General features: G+C 36.6%; 1 protein-coding gene across 2 annotated transcripts in view; it reads left to right on the top strand.

Moving 5' to 3' along the window:
• Lrp1b (LDL receptor related protein 1B) overlaps positions 1–12,716 on the top strand; it is a 1,858,137-nt gene that overhangs the window by 1,564,016 nt on the left and 281,405 nt on the right. For both annotated transcript variants that reach the window (XM_087899923.1, XM_087899922.1), the window contains exons 48-49: positions 6,412–6,525; positions 6,767–6,916. In XM_087899923.1, coding sequence (XP_087756049.1) covers positions 6,412–6,525; positions 6,767–6,916 — 264 coding nt within the window. The remainder of the gene's footprint in view (positions 1–6,411; positions 6,526–6,766; positions 6,917–12,716) is intronic.

The raw sequence follows: 12,716 nt of genomic DNA, 5'->3' as shown, positions 1-12,716 counted from the left end.
TCCCTCCTTCTGCTCCTTATTTGGAACTTGGGGGCTCAGTCCAGTGTTCCAATGTGGGTCTCTGTCTTATTCTCCATTCATCATCAGTTGTAGGTTCCCTCTGATCCTGTCTTCCTTGCTCAGGTTCTCCCTCCTTCTGCTTCTCCTTTGGACCTAGGGAGTTAAGTCCAGTGTTCCAATGTGCGTCTCTGTCTCTGTCTCCATCCATCTCCAGATAAAGGTTCTATGGTGATATGCAAAATATTCATCAGTATGGTTATGGGCCAAGGCCTGTTCAGGCACCCTCTCCTCTGCTGTCCGGGGAACAATCTGGGGATCTCTCCTTGGACCTGGGAACCCCTCTAGAATCAAGTCTCTTGTAAACCCTAAAATGGCTCCCTTAGTTGAGATATATACTTCCCTGCTCCCATATCCATCCTTCCTCCCTCCACCCCATCCCAATCCCCCAAGCTTTCCCCAATCCTCCCCTACTCTCTTCTCTCTAACCCTCTTCCCTTTCATCCACTCCCGCCCCCGTGCACCCAATGTTGCCTGGCACTCTTGTCTGCTTCCAATATCCAGGAGGAAAACTACATGATTTTCTTCAGGTTCATCTTCTTATTTAGCTTCTCTAGGATCACGAATAATAGGCGCAAAGACCTTTAATTATGGCTAGAATCCACTTATGAGTGAGTACATACCATCTTACTCGTTTGGGGTCTGGGTTACCTCACTCAGGTTTTCTATTTCCCTCCATTTGCATGCAAAATTCAAGATGTCATTGTTTTTTACCGCTGAGTAAAACTCTAATGTATATATGTTCCACACCTTCTTTAACCATTCTTCTATTGAGGGGCACCTAGGTTGTTTCCAGGTTCAGGCTATTACAAATAGTGCTGCTATGAACATAGTTGAACAAATGCTTTTGTGGTATGATAGGGCATCTCTTGGGTATATTCCCAAGAGTGGAATTGCTGGGTCCTGAGGGAGGTTGACTCCCAGTTTCCTGAGAAACCGCCACACTGATTTCCACAGTGGCTGCACAAGTTTGCATTCCCACCAACAATGGATGAGTGTTCCCCTCACTCCACATCCTCTCCAGCATAGACTATCACTGGTGTTTTTGAGTTTAGCTAATCTGACCGGTGTAAAATGATATCTCATAGTTGTTTTGATTTGCATTTCCCTGATCACTAAGGATGTTGAGCATGATCTTAAGTGTCTTTTGGCCATTCGAAGTTCTTCTGTTGTGAATTCTCTGTTCAGATCAGTACCCCATTTTTTAATTGGGTTAATTAGAGTTTTAGTGTCTAGTTTCTTGAGTTCTTTGTATATTTTGGAGATCAGACCATTGTCTGATGAGGCGTTGGTGAAGATCTTCTCCCAGTCGGAAGGTAGCCTTTTTGTATTAGTGACAGTGGCCTTTGCTTTACAGAAGCTTCTCAGTTTCAGTAGGTCCCATTTATTCATTGTTTCTCTTATTGTCTGTGCTACTGGGGTTCTACCTAGGAAGTGGTCTCCTGTGCCTATGTCTTGTAGACTACTTTCCACTTTCTCTTCTATCAGGTTCAAAGTGGTCAGGTTAATGTTGAGGTCTTTAATCCATTTGGACTTGATTTTTGTGCATGGTGATAGATATGGATCTACTTTCATTCTTCTACAGGTTCACATCCAGTTATGCCAGCACCATTTATTAAAGATGCTTTCCTTCTTCCATTGCATACCTTTAGTTCCCTTGTCAAAAATCAAGTGTTCATAGGTTTGTGGGTTAATATCTTTGTCTTCTATTTAATTCCATAGGTCAACTTCTCTGTTCTTATGCCAATACCAAGCTGTTTTCAATACCCTATCTCTGTAATAGAGTTTGAAGTCAGGGATGGTTATACCTCCAGAAGTTCCTTTATTATTTAAGATTGTTTTGGCTATCCTGGGTGTTTCGTTTTTCCATATAAAGTTGATTATTGTTCTCTCAAGGTCTGTGAAGAATTTTGATGCGATTTTGGTGGGGATTGCATTGAATCTATAGATTGCTTTTGGTAGAATTGCCATTTTAACTATGTTGATCCTCCCAATCCAAGAGCAGGGGAGATCTTTCCATTTTCTGGTATCCTCTTCAATTTCTTTCTTCAAAGTCTTAAAGTTCTTGTCAAATAGGTCTTTCACTTCCTTGGTTAGAGTTACCCCAAGATATTTTATACTATTTGTGGCTATCGTGAAAGGTGAAGATTCTCTGATTTCCCTCCCTGCTTCTTTATCCTTTGTGAGGGCAACTATAGCGTTTCTTCTCTTTTAAACAGAGAGGAAAACCCCTGAATCTTCTTCACTCTTTTATTTATCATCTCTGTGAAGCTTTTCCGTTCATTACTAAGAGATTAGAACTGAAGAATTCTCACAAAGCTTGTCATTTAGTATTCCTCTTATTGTTGTGTGCCATGTTGAGTGACTTGATCTGGACAGGAAGGACATAAAGTGTCACCATGTTGAGATGAGTGTAAATTGCTTCCCTTGGGAAGGACATCAGTGTCTTTGGGCCACTAAAAACACTTTCAGGTGGAGCAGAGCACCAGGAATTCTGAGACTTCCTAAATGAGAGATTAAGGCTACCTGACTTTTTTATTTATTTTGTCTTTGTTTTCAAAAGTGCTCAGAAAAATATGGAAAGACTCCACCAACAATAATTTAATATCTATGGATATATATATATATGTATATATAGATCCATAACTCAAAGCAAATTAAGAGTCCCTCTGTGTTTGCACACCTTGAAAACTTAAGCAGCTATGGAATAATTAAATAGAATGTGTGAGTCAAAGTAAACAAATTAGAATTAATACAGAAAAATTAAAGTCATTTGTGTTTAAATCCCCGTGTCAGATTCTTTAGCTGCAGACAGCATGGAAAATAAGAAGAGAGACTCAACTTTCATTATTTGTAAGAATTATCCCATGAACCACAGAAAGACCTATTGATTTTATGTCTTTTTAATCTCATAACGTATTTTAATTGACAAAATAAAAAAGAAAGTGGAAGAAAAAAAACAAGGAAAGTGTATTGAAGAATCAGTGACTTTGATTTTCATCATACTGCTCTCTTTTATCCACTGTCCCTGTCAGAACTTGTTTTGTGGTATTTCATTTCTATTCCCAGTGTGATATGGTTGTATTCTTACTAGTGTTCTATGGACTAAAGACTTCTGTTGAACTATCTGGAGGGAAAAGCTGAATATTTCACACTTGGCCTATCTTTATTTGAACCAAATAGTTTTCCTTTTTCTCTTATTCAAGACTTTTAGCCCAGGGAAAAATATCAGACAACTTTCTTTTTCACTTGTTCAATTAGAAATTTCAGTATTTCTTCCTCAGAAACTACCCTACGAATGTAATTGAAGCAACATGTAGTGGGTTTTTATTTTTCTTTCCAAAAATTGAAATTTGTTTGCTTATTGTATGGCTTGAATGACATATTGTCAACATTCATATGCATTTCAATATTTGTTACCAGTGGTCCTGTTCTATCAAGTTTAGGCAGTGTGTTCTTCTTGGAGGAAGTATGTCACTAGAGGTTTAATCACTACTGCTTTGAGTTTGCTCTGTTTCCTGTTTGTGCTTTGAGCTGTAAGCTCTTAGCATCTGCTCTTGTTGCCGTCTTTGCAGTGTCCTGCCACAATCTTTGGCCACAGTGCACTTCTATCCCTCTGGAAACATAAACCAAATGAGCTCTTCCTTCTAGAAGTTGCCTTTGCTATGTGTTATTACAAAAGTAGAAAACAAAACAATTCACGGGTGTAATGAACTTACTGTTATTTGCATGTTGCAATAGTTTATCATCATTATGACAGACATACCTGACAAAACAGCTTTAAAAAGATTTATGTTGGCTCATAGTCTCAAATGCCATGGTCTTGGATCCATGCTTTTAGACCATAGTGAAGCAGTATACCATGGTTGTGGCATAATCTACTTGGGATCACTTACCTCATGGTGAAGAGTGGGAGGTACTTCTAACTTTTAGAGGCACAACCCACTAAACCACTTCCATCTATACTACATCGCCTATATCATGCTGGAAATCATGTGTTTAACAGAAGAGTTCTTGGGGTGGTATTTCTCGTTCTTAAATTGCCTCCACTGACTACAATGTAGGAGTCATAATCTCCTACAACCACCCTGACACTAACACAGAATTCTGTAGCCATATTACAAAGTCCAATTTCTTTCTCATTCATCTCTGCATAACCTTCCTATGGCTCTCAAACTCTATTGTTAGTCACAAAATCAGGGAAGACATGTGTACAGAGGACAATATATTATATTTCACAGCTATACTTTAATGACAGCCCATTCGTATGCCCAAGATTTACTAACCCTATTTTGTGATTTGAATGAGACCAGTTTTTTTTTCTTTTTTTTTTTATGAGACCAGTTTTTACAGGCTCATATATTTCAATAAATTGTCCCTAACTAATAGAATCATTTGGAAGTATTAGGAGATTGGCCTTGTTGCGGGAGATTTATCACTTCCGGTAGGCTTTGAGGCCTTAAAATCCCATGCTATTTCCAGTTAGCTCCCTCTCGCTCTTTTTCTGCCTCATGATTGTGTCTTATACATGAGTTCTCAGCTACTGTTCCAGCACCATGCTTACTTGCCTGTCTTCCTGTACTATTCTTAATGAAAGGAAGAAATGTATCCCTATGTTTTCTACACGAAACCCCACTCTCCTGGGCATCTGCTTATCCCTTATTGCACTCACTCACTGGTCTCTAAAAACTTTATTTAAGTTCACAGTTGTGTTTGCTTTTAAGGTATTTAGAAGTTTTTTTTTTCATTTTAGTTTTATTTTCACTACAGAACCAAGACTTCTTGGTATCTTTCATGGATTCAATGTTTAAATCATTTTTTATATGCACCTTTATAGGCTTCCTTATATCTGCAGTATTATTTCCCAAGGAAAGGCATCCTGTTTTCTTAATAAAGAGACTGTAAGAAATCTTTCCGAGTATAGTTAATGAAAGACTGATTGGGAAAGTAATAAAGTATAAATGATTATCATGTGTACTTCCAGTATGATGCATTTACTATTTCTACTGAAAGAAAACTGAATATGAAATGAAATAGGATGGTATATTATATATTCTTTTTAGGGCATACAAATTATTTTTCCCTTTGTGGAATAATGCATTTATCTCTTCTGACAATGGCATTATCTGTTTCGCATGTTAAGTTGTTATTTTTAATGAAGAAACAGTGAAGCAATTTTAATCACCAATTGTAAATAAAACATTCATTCTAATCATCATTTAAACAAATAAGTGTGCAATTTCAAGATACAATTAAATATAATAAGAGCAGTGTGTTATGAAATACAAATGACGTACATACCCCTGAGGAAAATTTGCATATTTTAAAATAGTTTTAAACCATTTTCAATTGATATAATTTCTGTTTATAATTAAATAAGCACTTTACAATATCAGTGTAAGTAAAAGCTGCATAATCACAAAGCCCTTTATGTTACTCATTGATATCATCTGTCTGTGCAAGTTGAAGTTGGAATAAAAATCGCACTCAGATTAATATAACATAAACAGCATACTATATGCCTGTCTACAACATATTGCTGAAAATTTTTACATTTTAATGAATATGCAAGCAACCTAGAAATAAATATATAATTAAGAATAATACATTACTTAAAACCTCCATATAAGAAAATTAACACACTGAAGCATACTTTTATCTAATCTAAAGGAAGTCTATAGTCAAACTTTTATAACAACAATAGGGAGACATAATACAAATGTTTGTTACTGTGAGTAATCTGCATTTGCTATGATAAACACTACCAACATGGACAGTTGAGTGCTCAAGCATCTACAGCATGAACCATTGGAAAGATGGCTTTATTTGTCAGTGGTAATCGTCAGTTGTCCATTCTGATTAATAAAAGAAACCCAGTATCCACTTCTTCTTCCCCACTCCTGCTTATGCCTATTTCTTTAACCAAACGAATTTCCCTGTAGTCATGCAATCATACAGTTGCTGCTGGTCATGATTTTAACTATATGAGATGGAAGGGGAAAAGATTTTCATTGCAATTTTAATGCTATCTCAGTGCTGGGTCCATATCATCAGAATGAACAAGACATAACTCCTTCTTGAATGGAACCTATACCAGAGGATTCCAAGGTACATGAACTGGCAATTACAAATTGATGTGAAGAAATCCACATTTAAGATAGAATTACATACTAGTGGAGGACATAGGAGGCATATTGGGGTGAAGGCTGGAGGACCAGGGTGTCACTTTAGACATAAAAATTCAAACATCGAACTAAAATAAATTGCATAAATTGATGAAAGTTCTCAAAATACAAAGCAGAGGTAATTTTCAATCTCTTCTATCCATTGACTTCTTTACTGTGGTTTTTATAGTGTCAACCTGCTCCACAGTTGAGTTTCGTTGTGCAGATGGAACTTGCATTCCCAGATCAGCACGATGTAACCAAAACACGGACTGTGCAGATGCTTCAGACGAAAAGGACTGCAGTAAGAATTGCTACTCCCTTTTGTTTGTTCATGTCTGAGCACCTGTTGGCATTGAATTGAACACTGTCCAACTTTTTCTTGAACTTCTTCCAGAATTGATATGTAATTAACCCTGTTTTGTAGTATATTTTTGTATTTACTTTCTTAACGATGTTAAGTTTTCTTGTCTCTGTGACCTAGGTAGAAGTCTCATAATTTTGATAAATGTGATTTTCATTTCATTTTATTCATACCCTTCTAGATAATACAGATTGCACACATTTTTTCAAACTTGGAGTGAAATCTACAGGATTCATAAGCTGTAACACTACTTCACTGTGTGTTCTACCGAGCTGGATCTGTGACGGGTCTAATGACTGTGGAGACCATTCAGATGAGTTAAAGTGCCCAGGTAATTTCCGCAAGAAAAAAATGTTTCTTGTCTTGAGGATTTAATAGTTAGCTACTTAAGGAATGAATGAATGCATTAGATGTAGGGCAGGAATCGCCATCTGCTTCTAAATATCCCACTTCATCTCTCCAATTGAATTACAAACTGGTACATAGGACATACATACTAATTGTATATCATATATACTAATTTTATATCATACTGTTTAACATTTAGCTCCTCATTAGAACTTTTAAAATTGATGATTAAGCCATTAAATTGTATAATCTATAAAGCTTCACCAGAAAATTAACAAAACTTGAAAAACCTTTTTAAGGAAAAACAGAAGAAAGATGATTGTTATCGCTGACCTTACATTGTGATACTCAGCTGATAATTTTATTAGGGTATTGCTGTTCATTCAGCTTCGGACATGGTGGGGGGAGCTATTTTTTATTGGTTCGTAGTTGGACAGAAATATTTATATATCCTCCTTAACCATCTCTGCTTGCCATTTCTGCTCTAAAGAACATTATTTAGCTTTATAGAAAATGACTAGTATAATAGTGATGATAGCTTCTAGTGAAGGACAAGGAAACTAAAGTCATGCAACATGCTCACAAAAATAATTGGAAGTGGATACATGGTTAAGACGGTATCACTTAATATGTTCTCAAACAGCTGCTTGCCTACCTCACCGTACTAATACTCACTTGAATTCAGGTTTTGTTAACATTTAAAGTTTTTCAAAATGTTTTGAGAAGTGGTAATTTTGGCTCTTCACACAATTTCTGTAAACACACACTCTGAATAAACTTCTCTTCATAAGAGGTTACATTAATCACTTAGTAAGATCCCAACTTTTCTACTGAAAGAAGTATAAAACTCAAATGTTGATTTCACTTAAGGCCTTTTTTGTTTGTTTGTTTATTCAAGTATCCGAAAACACTCTTTCCACTTCCTCCCCTCCTCCCAATAACCTCCTGCTCCCCCCACTCCCTCTCCTCCTCCCTCACCATTCCCAAGAGCAGTCAGGGTTTCCAGTCCTGTGGGGAATCCAAGTTCCTCCCACCTCCCTCCGGGTCCAGGAAGGTGAGCATCCAAACAGGCCAGGATCCCAAAAAGCCAGTCCATGCAGACGAAACAAGACCCAGTGCCATTGTCAATGGCTTCTCAGTCTTCATTTGGACCTCGGGGGCTCAGTCAGCCCCCATGTCAGCCACATTCAGAGAATCCGGTTTGATCAAATGTTCGTTCAGTCCCAGTCCAGCTGGCCTTGGTGAACTCTCATTCGATCAGTCCCCTTGTATCAGTGGGTGAACGCACCCCTCGCGGTCCTGACTTCCAGTGCTCCAATGTGGGTCTCCATCTCTATCTCCATCCATCGTCGGATGAAGGTCCCCTCTGATTTTGCTTTCCTTGCTCACGATCTCCCTCCCTCTGCTTCTCATTTGAACCTAGGGAGTTAAGTCCAGTGTTCCAATATGTGTCTCTGTCTCTATCTCCATCCATCGCCATATGAAGGTTCTGTGGTGATATGCAAAATATTCGTCAGTATGGTTATGGGCCAAGGCCATTTCAGGCACCCTCTCCTCTGCTGCCCAGAGTACAATCTGGGGACCTCTCCTTGGGCCTGGGAACCCCTCCAGAATCAAGTCTCTTGCAAACCCTAAAATGGCTCCCTTAGTTGAGATATAAACTTCCCTGCTCCCAGAACCATCCTTCCTCCCTTCCTCCCTCCCATTCCTCCAAGCCATCCCCAATCCTCCCCCTCTCCCTTCTTCCTAACCATCTTCCCCTACTTCCACCCTCCCACCCCCCATGCACCCAAGTTTGCCTGGCAATCTTGCCTAGTTCTAATATCCAGGAGGATAACTGTATGATTTTCTGACAGGTATAATATAGAATCTCAAAGTAGTTTTGATTTGCATTTCCCTGATGTTTAAGGATGTTGAATATATCTTTAAATGGTTCTCAGTAATTTGAGATTCTTCTGTTGAGATTCTTTCTTTAGAAATGTACCCCATTTTTCATAGGATTAGTTGATCTGATGATGTCTTGAGCTCCTTACTCATTTTGGATATTAGTGATCTTTTGAATGTGGAGTTGCTAAAAATTTTTTCCTATTCTGTATGCTGCCATTTTTCCTATTGACGGTGTCCTTTGACTTCCAGAAGCTTCTCAGTTTCATGCGATCCCATTTACTGATTGATGTACTTGCATCCTGTGCTATTGCTGTTCCCTTCAGCAACTTGTCTCCTGTGCCAATGAGTACAGTCTGCCTGGTGTTGTGTTGAGCCCTTTGATCAGTTGAGCTTGAGTTTAATGCAGAGTGATATATATTGATTAATTTACATTCTTCTACATGCTGATATCCAGGTAGAGCAGGAATATTTTTTAAGGATTCTTTATTTTTTCCATTGTGTACCTCTGGCTTCTTTTCCAAAAGTCACATGTCCATAGGTATACAGATAAATGTCTGAATCTTTGATTCAATTGCATTAGTTAACTTGTCTATTTTTAAGCCAATTTCCTATATTTCTTTTATTATTATAGTTCTGTATTACACGTTGAAATCGGGGATGATTATACCCCCAGAAGTTCTTTTATAGTTCAGGTGTGTTTTTGCTATTCTGTTTTGCTTCGTTGTTTTGTTTATTGCTTTTCAATATGAAGTTCAGTGTTGTCTTTAAAGATTTGTTTTGGAATTTTGATGGGGATTTAGTGGAATCTACATTGCTTTTGGTAAGATGGCCATTGTTAGTATGTTAGTGCTAAGAATCCATGAATATGGGGAAATCTTTCCGTCTTTTGATATCTTCTTCAAAGACTCAAAGATTTTGTCATACAAATCTTTCACGTGCTTGGTTAGCATTACATCAAGATATTTTATAGTATTTCTGGCTATTGTGAAGGCTGCTGTTTGCTAGATTGTTCTCAATACTTTGTCATTGTTTATGGGGGTGGTTACTCTTTTTTATTTTTATTTTTTAGTTAATTTTGTATCCAGTCACTTCACTAAAAGTATTTATCTGCTCTAGAAATTCCTTGGTAGAATTTTTGGGGGTTGATTATGTATACTACCATATCATAGAAAAATAGGCATACATTGACTTCTTCCCTTCCAATTTATATCCACTTAATCTTCTTTAGTTGTCTTATTGCGCCCACAAAAACTTTAATTACTATATTGAAAAATATGTGGAAAGTGGCTAATCTTATCTTATTCCTGGTTTTAGTGGAACTTTCTTTAGTTTCTCTCTTTTTAAATTTATGTTGATTATTGGCTTTCTTTAAAATGTCTTTTTTATATTTAGGTGGGTACCTTGTATCCATAATCTTTTCATGACTTTCATCATGAGTGGGTGTTGGATTTTTTCAAAGGATTTTTCAGGCTCTAATGAGATGATAATTTTTTTGTTTATCTTTCAGTTTATTTATATGATGGATTACATTGACTGTTTTTGTTTGTTGAACCATCCCTGAATCTCTGTGATGAAGTTTAGTTGATTATGGTGAATGGTATATTTGGTGTGTTCTTAGATTCAGTTTGCTAGTATTTTATTAAATCTTTTTACATATATATTTTTTGAGGGAAATTGGTCTTTGTTGAGTCTTTGTGTGGTTTAAATATCAGTTTTACTGTGGCCTCATAAAATGAACTTAGCAACCTTCCTTCCGTTTCTGTTTTGTGGAATAATTTGAAGAGGAGTGGCCTAAGATTTTCTTTGAAAGTCTTGTAGTAAAAGGCTTTTAATGACTGCTGCTATTTCCTTCAATGCTTTAGGTCCCTCTAGATTTTTTTTTTAATTTTGATTCAACTGGCTAGTGAAATCTCTTGGAAGATTGTCCATTTTTTTTTTTTTTTTTTTTTTAGATTTTTCAATTTTGTGGCAGAGAGTTATCTAACGTATAACCTAATGATTCTCTGGATTTCCTCAGTGTCTGTTGTTATGCCTCCCCTTTTTATTTCTGGTTTCATTAATTTGAATATTCTTTCTGTGTCTTTTAGTTAGTTTAGATAAGGGTTTGCATATCTTGTAGATCTCTCAAAGAACCAACACTTTGTCTCATTTATTCTTTGTATGGTTTTCTTTACTTCTATATTTATTGATTTGAAATCTCAATTTGACTATTTCCAGCTAATGGTTGTAACATGAGGGCCAGCTTGTTTGGGTATCTGTTCCTGCCCGGTACCCCACAACCGGCAAGTCCCAGAGAAAATCAATCACACAGAGATCTCTATAAGTTATAAAGCTGATTGGCCCATTAGGTGAGGCTACTTATTAGTTCTTATAACTTATGTTACCCCATTATCCTTATCTACATTAGCAATTGGCTCAGTACCTTTTCCAGCAGGGCAGCTTACATCTTTCCTCTCAGGTGGTCTGGGCAGAACTGCAGGGAGCTTCCTGCTTCCCAGAATACTCCTAGTCTCTTTGCTCCACCCCTACTTCTTGTCTGGCTTTCCTCCCTATACTGCCTGCCTGGCCAATCAGCATTTTATTAAAATATGATTGACAGAATACAGACAATTCTCCCACACCAAATGGTTAAGTGGAAAAGTCACTGCCTCTGTTCTAGAGATTTTAGGTGTGCTGTTAAGTTGTTAATATAAGATCTGTGCAGTTTTATTTTTTTTTTTTGATGTAGGCACTTTGTAATATAAATTTTCCTTTTACCATTGCTTTCAATATATCCCATAAGTTTGGGTATGTTGCATATTCATTTTCGTTGAGTCCTAGAAAACTATCTTTCTGTATTTCTGCCTTGTCTCCACAGTCATTCAGTAGAGACCTGTTGAGTTTCCTTGAATTTATAGGATTTGTTGTTTCTGATATTGTTGAAATCCAGTTTTAAACCATGGTGGTATTGAAAATTATGCTTGATTTAGCAATCTATACTGGTCACTGTGGTCTCTTAGAGTCTGCATGTCATCTCTCAAGTCCTTTTTGATTTTATAGTCTTCATTGGGAAGTTGAGTGTAATTCTTATAGGTCTGCCTTTATATGTTAATTTGCCTTTTCCCTTGCAGATTTTTAATGTTTTTTCTTTGTTCTATATGTTTAATGCTTTGACAACTATGTAATGCAGGAACTTTCTATTCTGTTCCAACTTATTTGATGTATTCCTAGCTTCTAATACCTTTATTGGCATGTCTTTTCAGTTAGAGAAACTTTCTTCTATCATTTTGTTAAAAATTTTTTCTGGTCCTTTGATCTGGCATTCTTCTTTTTCTATTATTAATATTCTAAGGTTTGGTTTTATCATAGTGTCCCACATTTCTTGGATGCTTTCTCTCAGGAAAAAAATTATATTATCATTTTTTTAACAATTTATCTGTTCCTTGTATAATATAATTTATGTCTTCCACCTCTTGTTAACTGTTGGTGAAACTTTCTTCTGTATTTCCTGTTCATATTCCTAAATGTTTCATTTCCAGGATTCAAGAAGTCTGTGTTTTCTTTAGTGGTTTATTTTTCAAATTTAGGTCTTGAAATGCTTTATTTATTTCCTTCAATTATTTGATTGCTTGCTTTATTTGTTTTCTTTAGAGAACTTCTTAATTTGTGTTTTTCTGTATTTCTTTAAGGGATTTATTCACTTCTTTAAGGAGCTCTATCATTTTCATAAAGATGGCTTTAAAGTTGTTTTCTTTGGCTTACTCTGTGATGGAATATTGATGTATTATAGCAGTGCTCTAATGGTGACACATTGCTCTGTCTGTTGTTAACTGTGTCATAAAGATATCATCTTGGGATCTGGTTTGGGGTAATTTCTAGGTGTTTATTTCCGGGTCTGTGTTTTTTGAGTGGTTGCT

Source organism: Myodes glareolus, chromosome 21 (genome assembly GCF_982192425.1).
Source record: "Myodes glareolus chromosome 21, mMyoGla1.1, whole genome shotgun sequence".
Taxonomy (NCBI): Eukaryota; Metazoa; Chordata; class Mammalia; order Rodentia; family Cricetidae; genus Myodes; species Myodes glareolus.
The sequence above is the reverse complement of the archived record's forward strand: the minus strand, read 5'-3'. Positions and strand labels throughout refer to the sequence as shown.